At 43.6% G+C, this 26,547-nt stretch overlaps 1 protein-coding gene across 1 annotated transcript in view; it reads right to left on the reverse strand.

The window, feature by feature from the left end:
* plcl1 (phospholipase C like 1) overlaps positions 1-24,960 on the reverse strand; it is a 68,388-nt gene extending 43,428 nt beyond the window's left edge. Inside the window, exon 1 of the mRNA XM_068572110.1 lies at positions 24,369-24,960. Within this exon, the coding sequence (XP_068428211.1) occupies positions 24,369-24,542 (174 nt within the window). The 5' untranslated portion in view covers positions 24,543-24,960. The remainder of the gene's footprint in view (positions 1-24,368) is intronic.
* Between the last annotated feature and the right edge of the window lie 1,587 nt (positions 24,961-26,547).

The following is a 26,547-nucleotide window of genomic DNA, read 5'->3' on the forward strand; positions in this document are numbered from 1 at the left end:
CTTTTTTTTGTGTTATGTCATTTATTTTAGTATTTTTATTTATTTTTTTACCACTGAGAGTGCCTTTGAGTACTTTTTATCAAGAAATATTATGTATGTGTATTAAATATTAATGTATCATGTTCATTATCACCATCGTTAGTTTGATTATTTAGTTTATTTCAAAATAAATCAGTGAAATCTCGCTTTAAGAGTCGACTCCCGTCCCCGTCTCCTCGTTATGCTTTTCTTCATCTCTGAGCATCAATCTGTCTGCCGTCCTCTCATCAGCGTCTCCTCCGTCGTGATGATTGTCTCTCGAGGGAGGCTCTCCAAACACTCGTCACCTCTCCTCCGGCTTTTCTTTCATTCCCTTGTGCGCCACTTTCTTTGCATTCCCCCCGCCCCCCTCCCTCCATACACACAAGCTCCAACATTGTCGCCTGGCTCGATCTGGTCCTCCTCCTCTTCCTCCCTTCCTATTTCACAGCTGGATAGGACACACACAGGGCAGTAATGAGAGCACACAATGATGTCTGCAGGAGGCACGCTTTCAGAGGCCATCCTGGATCACTGTAACCATGGAAATAAGTGCCACTGCGGTGACACACACACACACACACACACACACACACACACACACACATTGACTCATCCGACCAAATGCGTTCATTCTGAAAAATCTTTACTCTGAACAGTTTGTCACCACATCACTCCACAGGGCCTCCGAGAACTCGCTGATGTCTCAAGGAACAGAAATAGACATAAAATATAGACATATATATATATATATATATATATATATATATATATATATATATATATATATACGCACACACACACATCACGAGAATGGTAAAAATCCACAAATACTTGAAGTTTCATGTTTAAAATGACATGAAAAATGATTAAACTTTGTTGACCGTCGTTCCCTCTCCCGACTTTCTGCATTTGGAGAAAAGTACTTAAGAAAAATAAAAGTCTAAGTACGATAGAAATGGAATCTAAGTACCCCAGAGAAAAGTCTAAATACACAAGGAAGACATATAAGTACAAGAAAAAAGTCTAACTTCATTAGGAAAAGTTTTAGTACACCAGAAGTACACCAGCAATATATGTGGAAGTACACCTGAAAGAAAAGTCTAAGTACACAAGAATCAAAAGACTAAATACACAAGAAAGAAAAGTCTAAATACACAAGTATAAGTACAACAGAAATAAACTCTAATGCACCAGAGAAAGGTCTCCCTTCATTAGAAACGGTCTGGCTCCTGCACAGCGCCCGTCTTCAAGGTGCTATGTAGCAGCTTGTGTGCTGACATTTAGCACTATATTACTGAACAGAAATGGTGCTAAATGACATGAATTATTTAGTATATGTATGTTTTTTTGTGTGCATCCATGTAACACTGAAGACTTTTCTTTTTTTCTTACACTTTCATGCCGTGCTTCTCAACAGGCCAGTGACAAAAAAACAAAAAAAAAGTGTCAAATCCAAAAGTGATTGGAAGGGTTTGTGGACTGGAAACGTGACCCTCAGACCGCCGTGAGGACGAGCTCAACCGCCGTGAAGGTGCGAGGGGCAAAGTTGAGAAAACGTAGGGGGGAAAAAAAACAGATGGAAACATCAATTTTGCAGCTTTATTTAAAGTCGTGGTTTCTTATTGGGCCGAAAGGTAAACTGCAGCCAATGGCGGCCGCGCGCCGCTGCACAGCTAATGGTTTGCGACCACAACCGTTGCGGGTCGTGCCGCTCCGAATTTCAATTACACCTGGCGAGAGAGAGCACACACACACACACACACACACACACACATACACAGGCGCACACAAACACTCGCTCCCTCGCGCGGCTCCGATGTGCAATAAGAGTATTTGCGTTCGCTCCCGGGTTTCACGCTTCAGCGACATGCCGGAGACCTAAAGTGGCTCGCTGATGCGAACGCCAGAGAGACGCGACCCTGGCTTTCCCTCGATGGAAAGGCAAACCCGCTCGAAAAGAAATTAGGAAAACAAAGTCAAACAAATAGCAACAGGTTTGGGGAAGCTAATAAAGAAGGTACATTCAACACAATAAATAAAGAGAAGACAAAGTCACTCGATTCTCCCGGTCGCTCGTAATTGACTTTAATAAAGATGTTGAGACGAAGACGTCCTTTAGCGAGAGAACGACAGAGAGAGGAGTTAATGAAGCAGCAGGAGACAGCAACAAGGAGGCGAGGGTTGGTACTGTTTGGACTTGTGATTCCTCCTCGCGTGAGTCAGATTTGTTGGCATATTTATTGATCAAAAGTCCCCCAAACACCCTTTATTTATAGCGCAGCAGGATTACCGAATTGTTTGAAAATCGTCGGTTGTTCTTTTTCATTTTATTCTTCTTCTGACTGAACCTTTTTCTAGCGTGACCAACGCTGGAGGGATTTAGCGAGACGGGGTTGTAACTTTTAGTTTAGTTTTCGAAAAACGTCCCAAGAAAACACAAGATTCACTCGAAACGACTTGGAGCGCTTTGTCCGAGAGTCGCGATAGCTAAAGTCTCCTCATCATATGTGTGGAGCGACTAGAGGAGACTGTATCTTAAGTATTTTCATCATGTTTTTAAAGAAAACTCCCCACCATTTGGGGTTTCATTGGCGCCATTTTGATTACAACAGTGCGTCTTTTCAGGGAAACCACATATTTATCTTGATGAAGCAACTCCTAATATTTACACAACCGTAGCGAATAGAAACGTGCATTTCCTTTTGCAGATTTTGCAAAAATTCAGTCAAAATGTGCACTATAGAGAAAAAAATGTTTAAATACGATAGAAATACAATCTAAGTACACCAGAGAAAAGTCTAAATACACAAGAAAGAAATATAAGTACAACAGAAAAAGTCTAACTTCTTTAGAAAAAGTCTAAGTACACAATAAAGAAAAGTTTAAGTACACAAGAAAGAAAAGTCTAAGTACACAAGAAAGAAAAGTCTAAGTACACAAGAAAGAAAAGTCTAAGTACACAAGAAAGAAAAGTCTAAGTTCACAAGAATCAAAATTTGCACGATATTTAGATGGAAACTTGGCGCCTGTTAGCAGCTCAAGCGACATCATTTTTTTGTTCAACTTTCGATGCTTTGCACAGCTACCGGTGGTCCAACTGGAACGGTGCCGTGATCATTTAATGCTCCATCTCAAGCTGCCTGTGTGAGCGTCACAACCGATGGAATGATGCGCCGAAGGCAGAGAGGTGGAGTGAAACCCAGATAAGATAAAGGGCTAAAAGAGGAAGGTGGGACACAATGGAGAAGAGCTGGAGCGAAGATGCAGGAGACAGTCAACTCTGTGTGTGTGTGCGTGTGAGTGTGAGTGTGTGTGTGCATGTGTGCGTGTGAGTGACAGGCGGAGACGGAGATGGAGAGGACAGCTTTGTGCGCAGGCAGACACGGAGCAGCGCGAAATAAATCAGCCGGCGCTGCAACTAAGTGTGACTGAAATGTTTGCGATACGGCAGCGCAATGGAGAGACAGGCGGGGCGAGAGAGAGAGAGAGAGAGAGAGAGAGAGAGAGAGAGAGAGAGAGAGAGAGAGAGAGAGAGAGAGAGAGAGAGAGACCGCCTGTCTTTCATCCGAGAAGCAGAAAAAAAGAAATTACCAAAATAAGAGCAGGGTGTAGGTGGAGCTTGGACGAGTAAAGGCAGACAAAGGAGCTGTCTGACTGGGTTAAGTGCTTCTTAAAAACACCCACACCTATAATTTTCTATTCAAGGCGAGACGATGTGCGAGCTTCCAGGATAGGCCACTGACCTTTGACCCCTGTATGCAGAAAATTGAGCTTGAATGTCAGCGTAATTAATGACTTTCTTTTGTTTTATGAAATTCAGTTTAAAGTCGTCCCAGATTGCGTCTTGGATTACGGACGTATTGTATTGTTAGTGTTTTGGAAAACGAACAAAGTTATGCCGTATTCGTCTCTGGTAGCAGCAGCGACCTGTCAATCGCCTTGTAGCCCCGCCCCTAAAGCATCCGCTGCTTTCTGGTTTGTTTAACTCTAACAGACCATAATCTACTAAATGAACATCATGCTGTATAGAAGAAGACTTGAAACTAGAGATTGAGACATAAACTCATGTTTACAATGTTTACTGAGGGAATACATCAAGAGAGAAGTAGAGTCACTTATATAGACTTCTATACAACCACAGGAGTTGCCCCCTGGTGGTCAGGAGAGAATGCAGCTTTAACACATGAAGCATAGACTTCTATACAACCAGAGGAGTCGCCCCCTGGTGGTCAAGAGAGAATGCAGCTTTAACGCATGAAGCATAGACTTCTATACAACCAGAGGAGTCGCCCCCTGGTGGTCAGGAGAGGCCATCAAGGGTCCACACAACGCTGTTTCCTTATGTACATTTATTTTGTCTGTATCAAGTAGAAAATCTGCTGACAGTTAAGTTCAGTAGACGTGTGTGTGACAAATGACACAACATGAGGAAGCCCTTACGGTGGACCAGTCACACAGGAGCCGGCTAATTACCGCTAATTGGTGACATTAAGTCAGTCGCAGTCGTGTTTAATCTGGGACTGGTGACCTTCGCTCTGCGTGTCATCGATGTTTGGATTCATCCCAATTAGTGTCTTGTGTCCCCAATCAGTCAAAAGACGCCGAGTATAAAACGGATCCTTGAATCTTGAACCTGGAATAAATAACCCAATCATCTTTTTAAAGCTTCTCCGTTAAGAGTGAAACCATCGTTCCTCGTCTCGGGTCGTGTTCACCGTAGTACAAATAGCGGTGAAATTATGAATGAGCTTTACTTATTTAATTCACTCAATTATTTATTTTTCTGTTTTGCGATGTTTCAACATGATCTGTGTTGTGTCTGCCGGGTCATGTGACTGAAAGTTAAGCCGCTGAACTGAATCCTTTCAGAATTTTGACACTTGGGGACATTTATTTTGACATATTGCGACATATTGTTTCATTTCATGGATTTTTTCATTATTTTTTTTAGCCCTATAGCAATTTATGCAAGTGAAGAAAAAGCTTAACAGTAGAGAAAAGTGTAACATTGATCAATAACTGTACACAACTATAACCAGATTGCTTCAAAAATGTATGAAGACTTTAAAAATGTGGTGATTCTCAAGCAAGTTCTGGCGTTTTAAGTCCTTTAAGGTTTTCTCAGCATATGTATGGACCTTTATTTGAAGTATATATATGTGTATATATATGTGCATTATGTCACGATGTTGGGTGGCTTCCTGTTTTATTTTGTAGTTTGTTTTAGTTTTCTGAAATGCGATACACAACGTTTGGTGGCTACAACTATTTTGTGCTGAAATGCAGCTAGTATTACTATTTATTATGTCGCTGGTAACGTATTATAAAAGCAATAAGGGACTCGAGGCAGTACTGTATTGTCAATAATGTACAGTTCAAGGGTTTGTAACACCCTTGAACTGTACATTATAGACGATACATTACAGACGATACATTACCGACGATACATTACCGACGATACATTACCGACGATACATTACTGACGATACATTACTGATGATACATTACAGACGATACATTACAGACGATACATTACAGACGATACATTACTGACGGTACATTACCGATGATACATTACAGACGATACATTACAGACGATACATTACCGACGATACATTACCGACGATACATTACCGACGATACATTACCGACGATACATTACTGATGATACATTACAGACGATACATTACAGACGATACATTACTGACGGTACATTACTGACGAAACATTACCGACGATACATTATTGATGATACCTGATTGACGATACATTATTGACGATACATGATTGACGATACATTATTGATGATACAGCACTGCCTCGTCCCTTATTATCTCGTCCCAGTTTCGATTTTCCCAAGAAATTACAAAGATTTGACTCAAACTGCTGCAAACGGGTACAAACGCTTATAAAGTGGCTTGAATGTCTCCATGAGCCACCTGAGCCGAAGGTGTAAGTAGTTTTTGTTGTTAATTTTCTGGGTTTATTCATTTCAATTTTAAAAATTAATTGCTTTGATAGCCGCCTCATTCCCCGTTAGCGGAGGCATTTTCCTGAGCGGCGCCCGTGGCAAAAAGGACCTCGTTAACTCTCACCTGCCGTAAAATAATAACATAAACAAGCAAGGCGCCGCCTCGCCGTTGGCAGCCCGTTGGACCGCTCACCTTTCCCCCTGTTGTAAGCGTTTCCCGCGATTAGGAAGGATTCCCGGGAACAGGAATAAGCAGGTGTGCAAATTGAGGGGATGAAGGACTGAACCTGGTGATCCTGTCAGAGTTAACTGCAGCAGATTACCTCAGACACTGAGGACACCGAGGTGGGGTAAGCACTTCAACGATGACTTGACAGAGGGACTAATGGGATTATGGAGTCACGGGCGCGCCGCCTTGTTTAGCATCGCGTCGCACACGAAAGACCAACATAGCAGAAGCCGCTCTCTGACACAGGAGCGCTACGACAGAGCCGATTACTCTGCAGGGAGCGTGCAGGAAGACTTCACGATCCAAGTGCAATGGATTTGCAGCTCTCTGGCTGACTTGACGTTGAATGGATTTCCCAGATGAATGAGTCCTTATGTCCATCTGTCACATGCATGAACACCCACACACACAAACACACACAAATATATATATATAGAGAGAGTATGTCTAAATGTGATACGAGCGAGGAAGGAGGTGCCAGCGTCAGAAACAACGCTGAATGAAATGTATAATCGTCTTTATTTGACCTTTATTTATTTAAGTAAAATCAATTGATGACCTGGCCGAGAGGCAGGAGCTCAGTCCACACAGGTGACGCACACAGCACAGGTACAATACAGTACGACAAACATGAGATAATGGCTAAAAACAACATAGGTAAATAAATAAACACTATGTACAACAAAAACAAGGTAGATTACTAGATGTTCTTTGAATGTTCTATGATTCAGTCACGTGTGAGCTCAAGCCCTCCTTTTATTAAAAAGCAGGGGGGTTTTTTGCAGGTAGATGCAAATAAAGCTGCAACTGATGTCCTTGTCAATGAGTATAAAAGGTCATTTAGAGAGAAAATTCTTATTGACATTTCTACATTACATTTTTACAAATATTTTATTTGCAATAAAACCGTCGTCCATCTCGGGTTTTGGCAACCAGTGAATGTAAGTTAAAGTAGCAGTAGCCACCTGTCAATCACAGTAAGCCCCGCCCTAAAGCATAACCTGTATGACTCCAAATGGGCCCATAAATAATAAAAGAAAAATATTATTTTCTCATTGACTTCCTTTCATACAATCAGACTTTATTTTGCAACCAAAGGAGTCGCCCCCTACTGGCCATTAGAGAGAGTGCAAGTTTAAGACACACAAAAAAAGAGAAAATTCTGAATAATTAATGCACTTTGAAACAAATTTACAGATATTAAATTTGAGAGGAAATTAAACATTTTCAATATTGAAAAAAGCGACATTCTGTGCGACAAACAAAATGATTTGTAACGGTAATGCCATAAAGCATTATCCTGGAAAAAGTCACTCACTAAAAGATTTAACAATGTTCATCCCACAGAGTCACATGATATAGCATTTAGAAATGCAGGTTATAATATATTTATATGATATTTATATATTTATAGCAGAATGATAAACGTGAAGTTACTGTGCAAACTATTCACGGAGCTCCCCGACATTAATTCATGACGACAAGATTTGTTGCCGAAAGTTCGAAAATATCTGGTCAAGAATCATTTTCCTTATATATATATATATATATATATATATATATATATATATATATATATATATATATATATATATATATATATATATATATATATGCTGTCAGAATGAAATGAGCGGTCTGATGTCATCAGTGAGGTTACATAATAAAACGTTTCATTTAAATGAAGCATATTCTTGGGCTCGGAGACAATCTTGAGGAAAAATAAACGATTGCGAATCCAGTCGTGACACCTTGAAAAAAAAAAAAAGAAAGATTTTAATAATGACGACATAATTTGTCAGACAAAGGAGAGGGAAATGATCTCAAGGGCGATGTAAGCAATTACGACTCAATGGGTGCCATGAAAAGCTGACAGATGAGCGAAAGAAAGGAAGAGATGCTCATATGGAGAGGACTATTTCAGGAGGTAAAATGGACTCCTAATGATGCCTCCATTCCTGCAGCAATAACAGAGAAAAAAGAGAACGTCTCCTCATGCTAGACAAGCTGTAATTATTTTAATTAGCCCTTGTTTGAATCCGAAAAGAGGCCCAAAGCTGGAGTTGCAGCGCAGAGGTGGGATCCTCATATTTCTGTGTGTGTGTGTGTGTGTGTGTGTGTGTGTGTGCGTCACACTATCCTCCAGAGAGGAGTCACTGCTTTGCAAAATGTCTTCTTTTTTTTTAGAAATCTTTTCATCGCCTGGTTGTTTGTGTACCAGGCGGGTTCCCCGTCTCCCTGCCTGCGCTGTTACGAACACGCCTGCTCCACAAAAAAATGCTTTGAATGAAAAAGAAAACGTCAGAAGCGAATCTGATAAAAAAAAAAAAAAAAAAAAAGTGAGAGGATGGTACTCGAAGAGCGAGGAGAAGCTTGAACAAACTGAATTTAATTCTTCAACGGCGAATCAGCCACGGGAAATATTAATTCATGTGCAATTTAAGTGTGAATTTTAGGAGTCGAGCGCATTGACGGTGGAGAGATGAAGTGGAAACCGTGAGTGGAATCATTAAAAAGCTCAAGTTGAAAGAGGGGTCAGTCACCTTTAGTCATTGAGTCATAGTTAATTGAGTTTTATGCAAATGTTATTGTTTTTTTTTACATATTTTCTTGTGGAGGTTTGTGGATGTTATCCATCGAGGGGACGGCCGTGGAACATGATCCTGTGCTTTTAATGCATCATATTGGTTTGTGCCATACGACCCCGACTCCTACACATTTACATTCCCACGCAGCTAATTCTTGATACTAGTTTGACCCGCCGCTCCACCTCCACCTCCACCTCCGCCCCATGTGGACGGCGATTATAAGACGCATTTGCAATCCGTCAAAAACGAAATCTGTGTCCCTTGAAACTCAACTTTTCAGAAGAGCAGGCTGACAGCGTACGGCTCCCTACGCAAACAAACCGTAAATAAATGAGGACAGAAACGCACATCGCAGCCTCCGCCTCCGACAGTTTGAACTGCAGCTGAAACCCTCCAAAAATCTGCTGAGAGCAAGAAAAAAAAAAGAAAAAAATGATGTGTGTGTGTGTGTATGAAAAAGAGAGCCAGATGGAGAAGTCAGAAGAGCCATTATATTTTTTTTTTCCTCCCCTCCGTCTCAGTAGCCAAGGAAACCAACCAAAGTTGTCCTCATTGGAGGTCAGAGGTCACGGGTGACGTGCAGGAAACGGCCGCTGGAGGACGGACAGAGAGGCTTGATGGAGGCAGAGATTGGATTTCACCGTTTAAGCTCAACGTGAGACGGCGAGAGGAGCCCGAACGGTCCTAACGAGGAGCTTTTTTAAAAAGACTTTTATGGCTTTCGGTGAGACGTGTCGGCTCCGCCCCCGATCGCGTCTGGGAGCGCGGTGACCTCATCGCCCGAATCCACAGAAACGATGTGCGAACCGGTGAGCAACAAGCGGACCGAGCTGCTCACGCTGTTCAGACGAAGCACCTGAACGCGTCTGCTTCAGAGCCGCAGCAGCTCAACGGGAAAAAATGAACAATTTACACAAATTTACACAAATCACTCGTCATGTGACTTGATACTAAAAAGGGGGAAGATTATAATATATATAAAATACTGTGGTTTTGATACATCTGTTGCTTCAAAGTTACCTTAAAATCATTCATCAATTCGCTGAAAATATGTCTATTGTTCTGACGTTATTATCATATTTATCATGGCAATATTATTATCAGATTTTATATTTATTTATATTTTATTTTTAATGTTTATATTTATTTATTATGTATATATAATTATCATATTTTATAATATTTATAAAATATGTATTTATTTATATTTTATTGTTTAATATTTAAATGTATTTTTTATTATGTGTATTTGTATATATATATATATATATATATATATATATATATATCATAGCAATACTATTATCATATTTATATTTTATTTTTGAATATTTATATACAATACTGTTATATCTTTTATATTTTGTACCTTATTTTTTATTTATTTTTTTACCTTAAGTTTATTGTAATTCTGTGTTAGGAGGACAGAGTTGTTTTATGTTAAATGTCGTTTAATTTCCTTATTTTTGTGCCTTGAAAACATGAAATTAAAAGCTTAAACACATTTAAAAAGGAAATAACCAACAGCGAGCGCTCAGATAAGCGTCCAGAACTTGCATCCAAAGTCCTCCTCCACACACAACATCCCGTAGTTTCACCTCCGTGTGGCTCGCTCTCATTAAAACTACTTTCTGCTCAGGAAAACATCTCCAATTAAAAGTCTTCCCGTGGAGGTGTGAGCGGCACGACGGGCTCCCTACGATTCTCTCCGCCGCCGCCGCCGCCGCCCTCGCTTTTTACGCCTTTATTTTTTGCTCTGATTTTGATCGTTCTCTCGTACTTCTTCTTTTAGCAGTTGGTTTCAATTCCCCTCAACCTTTTAAAATGAAAGACCCTGAAAGCGCCTGGTATTCATGTGTGTATGCGTTGCAGTGTGTAGGTATAAATAGCCGGGGCTCAGATGGATACCACGCTGACCTCCGACCCGCTCACTCTGCTGGCAGCGCTCCAGCGCGACGCTGCCGCACTAAAACACACAACTTGTGCAGAATTCTCTCTCTTTTTTGTATGTATCTTTTAAGGCACGTCAACATGCAACAGGATTTGTTGTTGTTGAAGAAAAGAAGCCGGTGGCAACATAACCCGTTCATTCATCTCGCGTTCCGCTCTTTCATCAAGTCCGTCACGTGTCAGGCAGCGAGAATGAAAAAGGAAACTTTCCATGGCGCCGCCTCTTTTAGACGCTGCTGGATATAGAGCACCTTCTCTTGCTGGCTGCGTTCAAACCTTCACAATGAAAAACTCGGGGAAATTTCATGAACTGTCAAGCACCGCTTCTGCTCACACGAGCAGAGGCATTCTGGGTAAACTAAGAATAATGTGTGAAATGAGCATTTTTGCCTTATAGGAGCTAGCCTTCTCCTGGCCGTGTGTGTGTGTGTGTGAGAACCTTCCGCATACTGTACATGTATGGTATCACATACCATGTGGAAAAAGGGTTTTTATAGAAATGATAAATCATGCAACGTTGGGCGGGAAAATGGCGATTTTTTGTACGGGATGTCACGGGGCGGATTAAAGACGACAAGCGAGCAGCAGAACTCAAGTCCAGCCCGTTACTCTTATGAGACGTTATCTCGCAAATCCACCGGACCTCTGAGACCCCGACATGTTTTATTGTGTTCTGGAGAGAACAAAAGCTGTGTTTATGCATCTGAAAGCTGCTCACACTCACAATCTCAGGACAAAAAGCTTTACTTTAGGCTTAAAGGATAAAGTGGAGTGCTTCTTGTGTTTTTCTGTTTGTCAATGCCATAATAAGATCAAAACCAGCAGTTAATTTATCCGTCTGTGTGTGGCACTCGACTCAAAGTCTTTTTGAAGGTCACCTTTAACACTTTAACACAGATACATAAACTTCATAAAATACACATGGAGTATAGACTTCTATACAACCAGAGAAGTCACCCCCTGGTGGTCAGGAGCGAGAATAAAGCTTTAACACATGAAGTTTAGACTTCTATACAACCAGAGGAGTCGCCCCCTGGTGGTCAGGAGAGAGAATGCAGCTTTAACACATGAAGCATAGACTTCTATACAACCAGAGGAGTCGCCCCCTGGTGGTCAAGAGAGAGAATGCAGCTTTAACACATGAAGAACAGACTTCTATACAACCAGAGGAGTCGCCCCCTGGTGGTCAGGAGAGAGAATGTAGCTTTAACACATGAGCCATAAACTTCTATACAACCAGAAGGGGTTGACCCCTGGTGGTCAGGAGAGAGAATGCAGCTTTAACACATGAAGCATAGACTTCTATACAACCAGAGGAGTCGCCCCCTGGTGGGCGTGGGCATTTTTTTAGGTCACTGAGGTCGAAAAAAAGGATGGATTTTGGTTCTAGCTCGACATCAAAACAAACGAGGGATGAGGAGTTCATAAACTGTATAATGGATTGTAGAGGGAGGGAGAAAAACAAAAGGGATCAACTGTGGGGGGGAAGAGAAAAATAGAAAATAGAAAATGTTATTATTTCTGGTAAAAAAAAAACATCTTTTCAACAGCAGCAGAATGCTCTTTTATAGTGTAACACAGCAATATACTGTAGTGTCAATATATTGCTGTGGGACGACGCACAAGCGCTCCATCGCTTCTTTTGTTTTACTATTTCCACTCTCTTCTCTTTTCTCTCGCCTTTTGTACGCGCTACCTACTCGCGGTGATTCACATCGATTTGTGCATTCAGAAGCAGCCGACTGTCCTTCTCCTCTCGTCTCTCTCAGACTCTCTCTGAATCCACCTCCATGTCATTATTATCATTTCCTCTTTTCTCTCGTTCTGCGGCAATTCGTTCTGCACGGCTGAATAAGTAGGATGAAGTAGGAGAGGGAAAGAGAGAGCGAGGTAGTGTTGGTTGTATAGAAGTCTGTGCTTCATGTGTTAAAGCTGCATTCTCTCTCCTGACCACCAGGGGGGGTGACTTCTATGGTTGTATAGAAGTATATGCTTCATGTGTTAAAGCTGCATTCTCTCTCCTGACCACCAGGGGGCGACTCCTCTGGTTGTATAGAAGTATATGCTTCATGTGTTAAAGCTGCATTCTCTCTCCTGACCACCAGGGGGCGACTCCTCTGGTTGTATAGAAGTATATGCTTCATGTGTTAAAGCTGTATTATCTCTCCTGACCACCAGGGTGCAACTCCTTTGGGTGTATAGAAGTCTATGTTGTTGGTTTAAAACAGTTAAAATACAGGTTTATTTTCCACGAGCATACTGTAGATGTATGAAGTATGTAACACAGATATGTTTTTTATTTTAGTATTTTAGCAGTTCATTCATGCCGATGATCAACAGAAGTTGATGAACTCGCCCATTGTTTGTTCAACAGGAAGCATTTAGCAAATAAAGATGTTGGCTCAAATAATTGCACTTCAAACAGCCGCATAATAGACAGGAAATACACACCTGGCACTCCCTTGAATGAACATGGAAATTATGTTTAATGATGCCAGACGGGGATCATGCGCGCAGTATTGTGTCCGTCTGTCCACTAATAATCACACACACACTACCTGACATGTTTTCTGTGCACATTTATGACTTCTCGTGGTTGCCTTAATTCACAATTTTCTTCATTTTTTTTTTACTATTTTGTCAACCGTTTTATACCGTAATTGACATTCACCGACATTAGGGGTCGCAAGCAATCGACAACCGCTACCATGAGTTATGAGCCGCTGAAGTTATACGCTACAAGATTAATAAATGCCTTTTTTTGTTATGTTCGCCACTATCTTGACTGTAAGGGAGTTGAAAAGGGAAAATTAAATGAGCTTCAACTCTTCGTGGCGTGGGTGAGGATATCTGTACTCTACTTAGCGCTCTTTCCTAGTTGTATTTGAATTAATTGCATTAGTACAAGTGTCTCCCTGCTTCCTCTTACAGCAGATATAATTCAGCTAAACAAATCAATGTAATAGACAAAAACATTAAACACATTAAAAGTGATATGTTGGTGTCGTGTTTAAGGCTGTTTCTGCTGCCCTCATGTGGCCAAAAAGAAAATTGGATTTTAAAAAAAATGGAAGTTTTGGAACCATGAGTGAATTACAATCCTGAATAAAGGATTTTCTCCCATGGGTTACCAGCGTAATCACACACACACACACACACACACACAATCAGTCACATGGGATTCATTTCCACAAGACTTTTCCTGCCATACCCAAATTGGAGAAGTAATTCAGAAATATGTTCACACACACTCACACACAGAGCTTTTGGGGCGTGGAGGGCAGGAAGCCGGGTTTGGGATTAGAGGGGCAGTTTGTCATGGGCCCTGTGTGTGGTTGCCATGGCAACAGGTGTGTGTGTGTGTGTGTGTGTGTGTGTGTGAGTGTGTGTGGTGCCAGAGATCTCCGCTGGTCCTAGTGAAATCACAGCAGCCGCACAGCATTCCTCCTCTAAAAGAGTTGAAACATGCCCTTCTCTCACACACACACACACACTCAATGACTTACACAAACACTCACTGACTTACAAACACGCATGCACACACACATTCAATGACTTACAAACACACACACACGCACACTCAATGACTTACTCACACACACACACACACACACATTCACTCACTCACTCACTGACCTAGACACACACACACTCAATGACTAACACACACACGCACTCAAAAACACAAACACACACTTACAAACACACACAAGCTACCTTAAATATGTTTATTGAAATAGATTACGACGATAGACGTTTTTTATGTACACGAGACACACACACACACACACACACACACACACACACACGCTCCCATAACTAAGCTCAACTGTCTGGTAAATCAGGACACACCTATTGGCATTAAACCAGCGAGTCAGCTGGACAGACTCACAACTGCACTAATGAAACACAGCTGCTGCAGGAAGGCGCCTGAAAAGGCTTCTTTGATCGCTTTTTTCTTTAAAAAAAAAAGAGTTAATAAATCAAAGAAAGAAAGAAGTCCGCCTTAAACTGAGCTACGGAGATACGAACAAAACAATCGACAGACTGAAATCCTTCACGTGGCGATAACATCACAAGTGACATTCCCGCTGTGTCGACAAAATAAAACAGCGGAGATAAAATTCCTCCACGAGACACTGCACATCTTTCACTCTGGTGGTATCACGCAAGGCACTCTTCTGGTTGTTTTCTTGTTTTGTTCCCTTCTTCAGGGCCCGTGTGAGGGATTCTTTGAATGCAAAAGACAAAACGCCGTTTTAAAATGTCAAACTTCACTCTGGAGCTGGCGACGGTTGTTTCAACGACAATGTGCAAAGAACATTGTCGTATTTAAGCAATAAGGTACGAGAGGCAGTACTGTATTGTCAATAATGTACTGTTCAACGGCGCGGAGGGCCGGCAAACCCTTGAACTGTACATTACTGTCGATACAGTTAACCCTTGTACTGTACATTACTGTCGATACAGTTAACCCTTGTACTGTACATTATTGTCGATACAGTAAACTATTGAACTGTACATTATTGTTGATACAGTAAACTATTGAACTGTACATTATTGTCAATACAGTAAACTATTGAACTGTACATTATTGTCGATACAGTAAACTATTGAACTGTACATTATTGTCAATACAGTAAACCCTTGTACTGTACATTATTGTCAATACAGTACATTATTGTTGATACAGTACACCTTTGAACTGTACATTATTGTCAATACAGTACATTATTGTCAATACAGTACATTATTGTTAATACAGTACATTATTGTTGATACAGTTAACCCTTGTACTGTACATTATTGTCAATACAGTACATTATTGTAGATACAGTACATTATTGTTAATACAGTACATTATTGTCAATACAGTACATTATTGTCGATACAGTACATTATTGTCAATACAGTACATTATTGTTAATACAGTACATTATTGTTGATACAGTTAACCCTTGTACTGTACATTATTGTCAATACAGTACATTATTGTCGATACAGTAAACCCTTGAGCTGTACATTATTGTCGATACAGTACTGCCTCTCGTACCTTATTGCTTCTATAATACGTTACCGGCGACATTATAAACAGTAATAGTAGCTGCCTTTCAGCACAAAATAGTTGTAGCCACCAAACGTTGTGTATCGCATTTCAGTAGCCGAGAGCCTAGAGAATAATCGCTGCAGTCGATTTGAAGCAAAGGCGCAGAAAATCCGACGCTTGCAGGTTTTCAAATGTGAGAATTTGTTTCCGTTCTTGGACTCGCTTTTAGGAATTTAGGGCGATACCAGAATTCTGAAGATGTGACGGTGCTTGTTTTTCAACCGTACCACTGGGACCGCAGGTACCCTGGATCAGTCTGTGTGTGTGTGTGTGTGTGTGTGTGTGTGTGTGTGTGTGTGTGTGTTGCCCTCTAGGCTGAAGCCCAAAACAGCAAAACAACCCGACATGTAGTCCCTCGAGTTCCCCCCCCCCCCCCCCCCGATCTATCCACCCTGAGGTTAACGCCACGCACTGCTGAGCTCACACACACACACACACACACACACACACACACACACACACAAACTGCATCTGCCTCTCCCTTTCTCCTTCCTCAGTATCTCCCCTCTCTGCGCGTCACTTTTCTTCCTCAGCCTGTCGAGCCGCTCGTCATCCGGCTGCTCCGGAGGAGAAGTTCCCTCCCCGCTTCCAGAAAAAGGAAAAACGTTCGTCCTCTTATTTTGTTCACGTTTCGAGGAGAAACCGGCAGCGATAGAAAAGACAGGAAGAGACGAGTCGACATGTAAAAAACATCCTCGCCGCAGCCGCTCAGTTTTTAAAAAAAAACTAGTTTAGTGTTTTTCAGTTATTCAAAACGTGAAATCCCCTTTTTGTGGTGGTGTGTTTCAGTTCCACTGGAAACCTCGCCGCCCGCCGAGTGAAGGTCACCGTTTAAATCCCACATCATTCGCATTAACGCTAATGACAGACATGAACACGCTCTCACTTCTATTAAGTCTCTCTCTCGCGCTCTGTTATTCTACCTCTCACGCTAATTGTCTACACAAAAACAAAAAAGGGGCCCAACACGCTCGTTGTGTAGTGAAACTGCTAAAACTCCACTGAGATTACCATGGAATCATTTTAAATTATGAACTTTGCATAAAAGCAATGACATAGTCGTTCTTTTTATTGGCCGATGGTCAGAATCTGGTTGATTTTCTTCGGTGTTTTGGTGCAAAACAGAAAGTCAAGAATCAGAGTGTAAGAAAAGAAGAAAAAATGAAGAAAAAAAAGCAAGAAACGGCTCAAAGTAAACTGTAAAAAACTGTCGGTTTGAATGCTAAATGGTGTATTTTTAACTCTCTGCCATTAAAGCGTCATCCGTCCTCAGCTTATAATGACGAGTATTAGTTTGAGACTTCTTTTCTGCCTTCACAGGAGCTGCCAATCAAACACAAACCAAAGGTCCGCTGACTCAGAAGGGAAACATTTCTGACGCGTCGCCAAGATCATTGACTTTCCTCTGAATAGCAAAAGAAACAACAACACTTTTGACTTCTTGTCCCTTCAGTTGGACTTAAGGTCCAGCCAGAATCAATGAATAAAATACCGAGGTACAGATAAGACTCCTCGCAGCGCTGCGAGTGGCCCTTTTTTCAAATGTTTGAATCATTTAAGCCGGGTGATATGTGTAATCAGTTGATCACACTGTGCAAAGGCTTTGCACGCGGCGGTTATGTAACGTCCTTTTTCTCCATCGGCTGCTCTTTAAACCTTTTGGAATCGGTGCACGAAAATCCTCCCGCTTCGATTTTAAGACCCAGCATGCCCCATTCAGACAATCTTTTGGCTTAAAATAGCAATTTTTCCATTTTTGAACCGAACGACACAGTTTCTTTGACTGAAACTCCTTCCTAACAGGCCAAGACTTGTTTTATTGTGATTTTTGTTGCAACATTTAGATTCTTTAGGTCCTAATCTTTCCAAAAAGATGTTTTATTGACCGCTCCCGGAGGCATTTTTGGGGACTTTGCTGAACGACTGAACACAGGGGAAAGACTGAAACGTAGAAGAAAAGGTGGTTCCACAGTTTAACAGGTTAAATTAACCTGAACTCCAGGCCGTAAATGTTACAAAGGGGTTATTTTTACTGTCCTAAAGCCAGCTGTACCCATGAACACACAGTATATTAGACAGCAGTGCATCGAGTTCTTCCGTTCTCATCGCCGTTTGCTCGACGCTACTTCCTTACTCGCTCGGTGACACCGAAGCTGGAGAGGCGACGCGTAACCCACATGACACACGCTGCCTTTGTACAGGCTTCCTGTGCCGGCTGAGAAGTGTGGATTTGCATTCTGCGGCTGCACTTTGTGGGGTTGTGTTTTTTTTTTGGTTTGTTGTTGCAATGAATTGTGTCATATTGTGCCAGGACTGCGTGTGCTTCTGGCGCCGCTCTCGCAGTCACACGCACATTTAACTCCTGACCGGCAGCTGCGATGAGGTGGTGCGTGTTCCCGGAGAGATGTGGCACCACCAGTAAGAGGATGATACCGGGAGACAGAGGGCTCTCAGAGGGCCCTGATTGATTTGCATGCATGCACACACACACATACACACACACACACACACGTTGCATTGTCATTCCTCTTGACGGGTTTCCAGGAGTACGCCGCAACAACAAGTCATTGTTCGGACGATTAGAGAAAAAGGCGCAACGACGTGAGAACAATAAACGGCGAGGAAAACAGGCGAAAACATCAAAAAGTGCAAGCGAAAAGAAAATGGATTGGAAAAGACAGAGTGGAAAAACACAATGCAGAAAGGAGTGCAGATGGAGGAGGAAGAGGAGGAGGAGGAAGGCAGAGCGGGATAAGAAAGCCACATCGGCTCTCTGACGGGTTTATTTGTGGCTCCCACTGTGGCCTTGATGTGAATTTCCACGACATTTCTGTGACTTTCCTTAACGGAGCGGAGGACGCGTCTGTGCACTCGGAGTTCTTTTTAAACTTTCATGGCCTGTGAGGCTGATCCTCAGCTCGCGATGATTTTTTTTTTTTAAAAAGAGAGATATAAGCGACCTGTTTCACTCTACAGCTGAGAACCAGTCGGTCTTTGCTTCGGGGGTTGCAATGCCTCAACAACCGCTGGGTGGATCGCAACGACATTTATGGTCCCCAGAGGATGCATCGCATCTGAAACTACATCGCTCATTCATTGAAATGTCTCAGCGTTAGCTGCATGGATTAGCAACAACATTTGAACTCTAAACAGAGAACCAGGGTCCCTTGAGAAAACCCTTCGTTTTACTGCAGCAGGGTCTTGCCCAACACAGGTTCAGGTTCTGGTTCTGGTTCTCCGGGGCCTCCCTTCCCTTCATCGGGCCCAGAAAAACATCCCGGTCCTCTAGCAGTGTGGTCCCTAGAGGATGCACCACTCGCATCTAAACTACATCACTCGTTCATTGAAACATCTCAGCGTTAGCGACAACATTTTTACTCTAAACCGAGCACCAGGGTCCCTTTACAAAACTCCTCGTTTTACTGCAGCAGGGTCTGACAGTCTTGCCTAAGCCGGTTCTGGTTCTGCCATCACAGTCATCAGTCACAGTCATCCAGCAGCATGGTCCCTGGAAGATGCACCACTCGCATCTGAGCTACATCGCTCATTCATTGAAACGTCTCAGCGTTAGCTGCATGGATTAGCAACAACATTTTAACTCTAAACAGAGAACCAGGGTCCCTTTACAAAACCCCTCGTTCTACTGCAGCAGGGTCTGACAGTCTCCCTGCGCCTCCCTTTCCTTCAGCGGGCCCAACGATACAGCCCGTGGTCCCTAGAGGATGCACCACTAACATCTAAACTACAACACTCCTTCACTGAAACGTCTCAGCGTTAGCTACATGGATTTTAACTTCAAGGTTTGAGCTCTAACCGCGGCTGCAGGAGGAGTCGGTGCTGCCGAGCTCTCCTCCTCCCACGGGGAGGTAAACGGAAATCTTCCTCCCGTCGGTCTGGTGTAGTTGAGCATGTGGATGCATCAGGATGAAATGGAGTCGTTTCATACATAACCAGTTCAGAAGTTCCTCACAGTGACTTCTATGTACAATGGTACCGGTAATTGCAGACATACAGGTGTGCACATTGAAGTAAGGTGTGTGTAATTATGAGTGCTACGTTCAGAAGAGTGAGACCGCAGCATCCTCTGGTCCTCTGGTGTCCACACAGCTAAAAAAAAAAAAAAAAGAGTCCTGTCAAGTGACTCGTGAGAAGGATTTAGATGATCCAGGGTAACATCTCCCCAATCTTTAATATTCAGGAAGTTCAGCGACCACTGGAAACCCCGCAGTAATGCAAAGCACGGCGAGGCGGTGAGTTGTCGACTCTCCAAACACAACAGCAAGAGAGAGGGAGAGAGAGAGAGAGAGAGAGAGAGAGACAGACGCCGTGTCCTTCAGCGCTCTAACAGCGAGCAGCCAGGCTGCACACCGGCCTGTCAGAGACGTCCGCCATGCCTCCCCCCGAGCCCCATCCTGGAAAACGTGTAGTGGTGTGTGTATGTGTGTGTGTGTGCGCGTGCATATATGTGTGTGTGTGTTAATCCCACACTGGACCCCCCCCCCCCTCCCTTGGCCCGACTGACTGGCGTGTCTAACGGCGATGCCGTGAGCTGGGCGGGCGGCGGGCGGAGGAGAGAAATTAATAAAAACAGCCTGAGCACTAATGTGTTTAAGTTGATGGAGATTAACGTCCCTTTCGCGCACTCGTCACGCGTGCCGGAGCGGCTTCACGCGCCGCCAATAACAATGCATGAACGAGTGAGACTGAGCCTGGAGTCCGGGGCCGAGGGGGAACCGAGCAACTGACGGGTCATTTAGTTTGGGGACGTTTGCTTGAAATGCTCTCCAACAGAAGACGAGAATCCAGGTTTCACAACTTCATTTTGGAGCGAGAGAGAGAGAGAAAATGATCATTTGGAGTCGCGATAAGCTCGGCTTCCCATTCTGTTTTGCTTCATTCTTCTCGAGCACCACCAGACTTCTCTCTCTCTCTCTAAAGCCAGCCGAGCACATGTAATTACTTTCTTATTAAACCGGAGAAGAAGGCAGAGTTATTTCTGGCATGGAGGGGTCAAGAGGTGACAGGCCGGCGGAGCTTTTATTTTTTTATTTAGTTTTTTTTAAAAGGAGGTCGGCTGGACGTGAAACTCTCCCGGATGAATAATCATTACAAGAGATGAACAACGCGGAAACAATCTGCTCCTTCGATTCCAGGAAAATGAAAGAAAAAACGTGAAAGATTGCGAAAATGATGCTTTTTCTGAGGAAATTACTTTTTTATGTCATAAATTCGCCCTTTGTCTGCGATTCCATCTCTCTGTCTGCGTCCGTCGACTTCATCAACTGTACATTAAAGCCAAAAAACACTTTTTTTAAGCTTCACAAAGTCTTTTTCAGAGAATCTGATCTTTAAAGTGGACTATTTTCACTTATTAAGTATTTCTGAGAATTCCCTCAGCCCATATTCAAAATCCAACAACTGGGGCCGCGACTAATCTACCGATCCCTTATTCAATTATTCAAAGAGTCTTCACAAGGTCACGGAAAAAATTGTGAAGGAAAGACAGTCGCAAACTTTCCAAAGCCGACGTGACGTCTTATGTTTACGGCTCTGAAACCTTAAAATATTCACTTTGCTGTCATATGTGACCAAAAAAAACAGGACATTGTCACAGAAACACATTAATATGGGTCTACTAAGTGTGCTACTGTACTGTGTGTGTGTGTATGTGTGTATACATGTGTGTGTCTGTGTGTGTAGGAACAGAGGATTATGAGTCGTTGGTCGATTTAAATCGTATCGTCGCTAAAAAAAAAAAAACATTGCGACGCTTCGACGCAGACTAGCTGATGCAGCCGGGCCTCACTGCTGCTGGTGATGATGATGATGATGATGATGATTACCTGACTCACAGGCTCTCGAGCTGAGGATGTAATTACTGCGGCCGTGCAGCAGCTCCAGAACAAGGACTGACTGAAGTGCCTGCATGTGTTTGTGTATTTGATGTGGTGAGCTGAACAAACAGGGGTGTGTGTGTGTGTGTGTGTGTGTGTGTGTGTCTCAGACTCGTGTGTGTCATAATGTGAGTAAACCTCGCCCTTTTCCTTCATTTCGACGGGTATCCCTTGAGAGAAAATCCCTTTAAGAGAGCGAGAGAGTCAATAAATATGAACTCCTGACTTTCTTCTGGAGCTCTGAACCACCTCTCCTCCCTTCAGTTCCACTTTTAGACGTTAAAGTGAAATTAAAATCACTTTTTAGGACAATCAGTAGGCACTTGGTTGGCTTACAATGGTGGTTTTTACACTTCCTGGTTCACGATTACGTTCAAATTGATTTGGAGGGGCACACATGAACTTTAGCGCGTCACTTTTCCAGCTCCGTGTTTTTGCCCTTTAACGAACTCGCAGGTTAAAGAGGATGACGCGGTCCAGAGGGCGACTTTAGGCTCAAATATGTCCCAAGAAAACTTGTTATAGCTTCAGTATCAGCACAGTTACATGTGTAATATTGATTATAGTTCGTTATATAGGAATATTTTCCTGCACAAAAAGCGAGGAACATTCAAATTTCAGTCATCTGCTGATCTGAGGATTATTTTCTCAATCAATCGAAGACATTTTTGTCTTAAAAATGTCAGATAACTCTGAAAAATCTAATGAACACAACCCCAAACATTCAGATAGAATATCCTCAGGATCCCTCCAGCTGGACCCAGAGAAGGTTTCTGCTCTCAAATGACTGGAACGATTACTCATAGCTCAAAACTTTTGCAGATTACTTTCCTAATCTTACTCCGACTACAAACTCTGACCAAGGAGCTAACTGTCAGCGCCTGCCAGGTGTTCGTAATCCTTCATATTTCTGGGGCTCCTGAGACGTTTTGATACCCGGCGCCGGCTGTCACAAGCGGACAGCGCCCGTCACCGACATCCATCCATCCGTCCATCCGTCCATCCGTTCATCCGTTCATCCTCTTCCTCCAGCAGCCGTCAAAAAAAGGGGGGACGCTCTTCTCTGGACCGGACAGTACGGAGGGAAATAATAAAACCAGCTCCCCTCCCTCCCTCCCCCTGCGACATGACACATGGAGCGTGAACATCAGCATCACGGTGATGAAAGAGTTCATCTCTTCCCTGCTTCACATCTCTGAGCGGAGGACACGAGGTCACCGGACGTCTTCAGACATTTTACCAAAAAGGTAACGATCCCACAACGGGGTCCTCACTTCCCCTGACCCACGATGTCATCCGGAGGGAAACAAGTACAGTTACCACTAGAATACCTCCTCCTACGTGTACTTTACATGTCAGAGAGTAATACATGTGCTGCTGACTCCACTGCTTCTCATATGAAGATATGAGCTAAAACAACATGTGATGTATCAGGTAGAAATACAACTCTGAGGGTCTGAGAAGCGCAGAATCACTACTTGAATGAGATGTTTGATATATATTTTGTCTCATTTGTTGTACTCGCCTGCCGTCATGTTTTAATCTGGGTTCAAAGGTCTTTGGAACTTATCAAAACTCCTCACATGACGTCATTTGAAAGGGCCGTTCGAGGTCCGGAGTGGTCAAAGCAAGCAATATTTCCCAAATATTTGTTTTTGTTGCCTTCTCTCCGCTCCCGTTAATCACGTCGTGACCCCTCCGGTTTATCTGGTGACCCCTCCGAGGGGCCCCACACTGAACTAAACTAATCTATATAATAAATCTGGCTCCGCCTCGGCCGCTGATGCATTAACAATCGAATAAAGCCTCGTGTATCTGTCACAGAGGACATTGTACTTCCAGCACAAGTACCTCAAATACAGGTTGCATATCTTACACGTGTACTTTGACTTCAAATATACAAAATGCATGACTTTTACTTATTGGGAAGTGTGTTTATATGGCCAGACTGGTACTTTTCCTCGAGTAAAAGTTCGATTTGAACTCGCAGCCTGATGAAGTTCATCCCCAGTGTGAGGTGCATTGTCTCCCATGTTCCCATAAGCATTGTTCCTGTGGAGACTGTCTCGGTTTGTAATCCTTAAAGCTCATTCTAATAAGGAGGGAGTGGGGGACATAATCCTTAAGGAGCTTTTAAGTGCATGTTTTATGAATCCCCTTCCAGCAGCAGCAGCAGCATTTTAGTGTCACGCGGAAGAAGAAAAGGAAGAACAAAAAAAAGTCCAAAGTTGTGTTCCACCTTGATTGCCTGCGCTATCATCCAAGAATGTGGTTTGGCTGCTTTTGGAGAACCTGCAGTCAGATGACGGAGACAGATTGTGGAATGTTGTAAATTGCGCACATGAGACGCGCGTAAAACGGACGCGGCGGGGCGGGATTACTGGCGGACGTGCATGTGCCACGAGATAAACAAGAGATGTAGCCACTTGTTGAATCCTTTTTTCACAACGTTGCCAAGAATATTGGGTCCCCCTTAGATGCTATTTAGCACCATCAGTTGGCCATCTTGAAGCGAATGGGCTTCCATTCAAGGTTTGATGGGTAAAATGGAGCCAAAAGGGCAACTTGGGTGTGTGTGTGTGTGTGGTGGTGGAGGGCATTTTCTTACCTTAATGATGCTGCTCCGGCGAGGTGCCGCCTTCACCGAATCCAGCAGGATGGCGTCGGCGTCCTGGCCGCCACCGGGGAGGATGACGCCGCTGCGCCGGCCGCGGGACACCCTCTGCGGGATGATGCAGTCCGGCGCTCCGTCGCCGTCTCCGTTCCCGTCGCGCTCAGACATGACTCGATTTTCCCCCCCAAAAAAAAGAAAGAAAGAAAAAAGAAGAAGAAAAAAAAACACCAGGGGAGAGGAAAATTAATCAAGTCGTCGGCTCTGACCCGAATAAAGTTTGCGCGTGGATGCCATTGAAAGACTCAGAGCAGAAATGTTGCCGCTTTCCTCCCTAAAAGCATCCGCCGCTCCGCAGCAGCGCTGACAGACAGGGGAGGGAAACTAATCGCCCCAATTTCATGAATTATGAACAGATTCTCATAGTCAGAGAGCAGCGAGCCGCGCTGACTCCAGGCTGCTCGGTGTCGAGCTGATCTCCACAGTCCATGATCCTCCAACGACTCGCTGACTCGCTGAAATCAGAGCATCACGCGCAGCTTTTCACAGGAGCCTTGAATGAAAGAAGAGAAGAAGAAGAAGAAGAAAAAGAAGCTGGACCCGTGCGCTCCCCCGGATGCGCGCAACAAGTCTCCCACCGTGTCCCCCCCTCCCGCCCCACTAGTCAGTCCTGCTCGCTGTGTTCGAGCCACAGCTTTTTTGGGGGCATCACGCGTCAAAACCTCCCGGCGCGTGACGAGAGACGAGAAAAAAACGATCAACGCCGCTGATGGAAGTGTTGTCAGAACAATTCGATCACCCGAAACCTCTGCTCCTCTTCTCTCCCCTTCAGCTCCCCCCAAAAAAACCAAAACGTATCGATGCCAAAGCGCAAAGGCAAAAAAAAAAAAAGGAGCGAACTTGCGCTGCGGAGAAGGAGAGGCGGTGTGTCCGCGGTGTGAGCGCGCGGCGCGCGGCTTCAGGGGACTGGACGCGGCTCCCGTCGGTGGCGTCGGTTTGTGTACTCGGCAGCAACGACGGCAGACTTTTGACGAGAATAAGGAACACAATTGACAGTCGCGCCGCCTCTAAAAACCCGCCACCCCTCCCGTCAGACTTCGAACCCAGCTCCTCCCACACCGCCGCCCCCAAAAATCTTGACGGACGCGCGGGAGCGGCCAATGCGCGCCTCCGCTGGGACGACGGAGGCGCTGATTGGTGGAGGGCCCGGTCCCAGGGTCTGAGAGAGGCTCCTTATCACCTTTAGGGACAATGGAGCAGCCACTGGGAGCACTGGGAGCACTGGGGAGGGCTGCAGGTGTACAGGAGAAACCGCAGGGAACGTCGATGAGCACGGAATTGTTGTTTTTTTAGGTGTTTTCTGCTGGTTTTTTTATTATTATTGTCTTAAAAAAGGATGAGAAAAGACAAACGTTAAAGTCCGCCTCGGGGAAAGTTTGTCTTCTGCTTCTGTAAAAGTGCACACCATTCAAAAACTGGAAATAATATAATAATGCAAAAGCTTGAGGCGCATCAGTTGAGTTTGTTTTCATGCAGAAAGATCAACTGTGTTGCTGGTTGAAGCTTCTCAAATGTTAAGATGTGTGCTTTTGCGTCATCACAAACTATAAATCTTCATAATGTCGTCTATCGTGCAGCTCGGGCTGGAACATGTGCACTCTGAAGATGTTTTTCTGAAGTTTTGTCGCTTATAATCTGCCGTTGAATCGATAATGCCGACATGAAGCAAACATGCATCATATCTTATCAAGAAATAAGCCAAGAAAAATCACTTTGTCTCGCTACTGCTGTACATTTCATTTGCATTATAAGAACCATAAGAACCAGCGTCACAAGGGTTCCTTGTCGTGTTGACATAGCTGGTGAATGGAAAAGCACACACATTAACATCCACGTTATCAGCTGAATACGGCGTTTTATAAATGTTGAATCAAACCTTTGAAACATGATTCTTGTCATGAGGTTGGAGGTTAAAAAAATTAGCCAGAGTCTGTCCGCGTGATACCTTGAAGGAGAAACTTAACTCCTGTTATTAAAGCCGTGTTTAAAGCTGCCACGAGGACTTTTCACTGTGTTGACTTTGGCGGTCCCTGTGGGCGAAAGTGGTAGTGCAGGGAGGAGGAGGAAGAGACGCTGCTTCAGGGTGAGGGTGGCAGTGAAGGAGGGTCAGGGTCTG

This window comes from Clinocottus analis, unplaced genomic scaffold (genome assembly GCF_023055335.1).
Source record: "Clinocottus analis isolate CAN_PGR_092001 unplaced genomic scaffold, fCliAna1.0.p SCAF_12, whole genome shotgun sequence".
NCBI lineage: Eukaryota > Metazoa > Chordata > Actinopteri > Perciformes > Cottidae > Clinocottus > Clinocottus analis.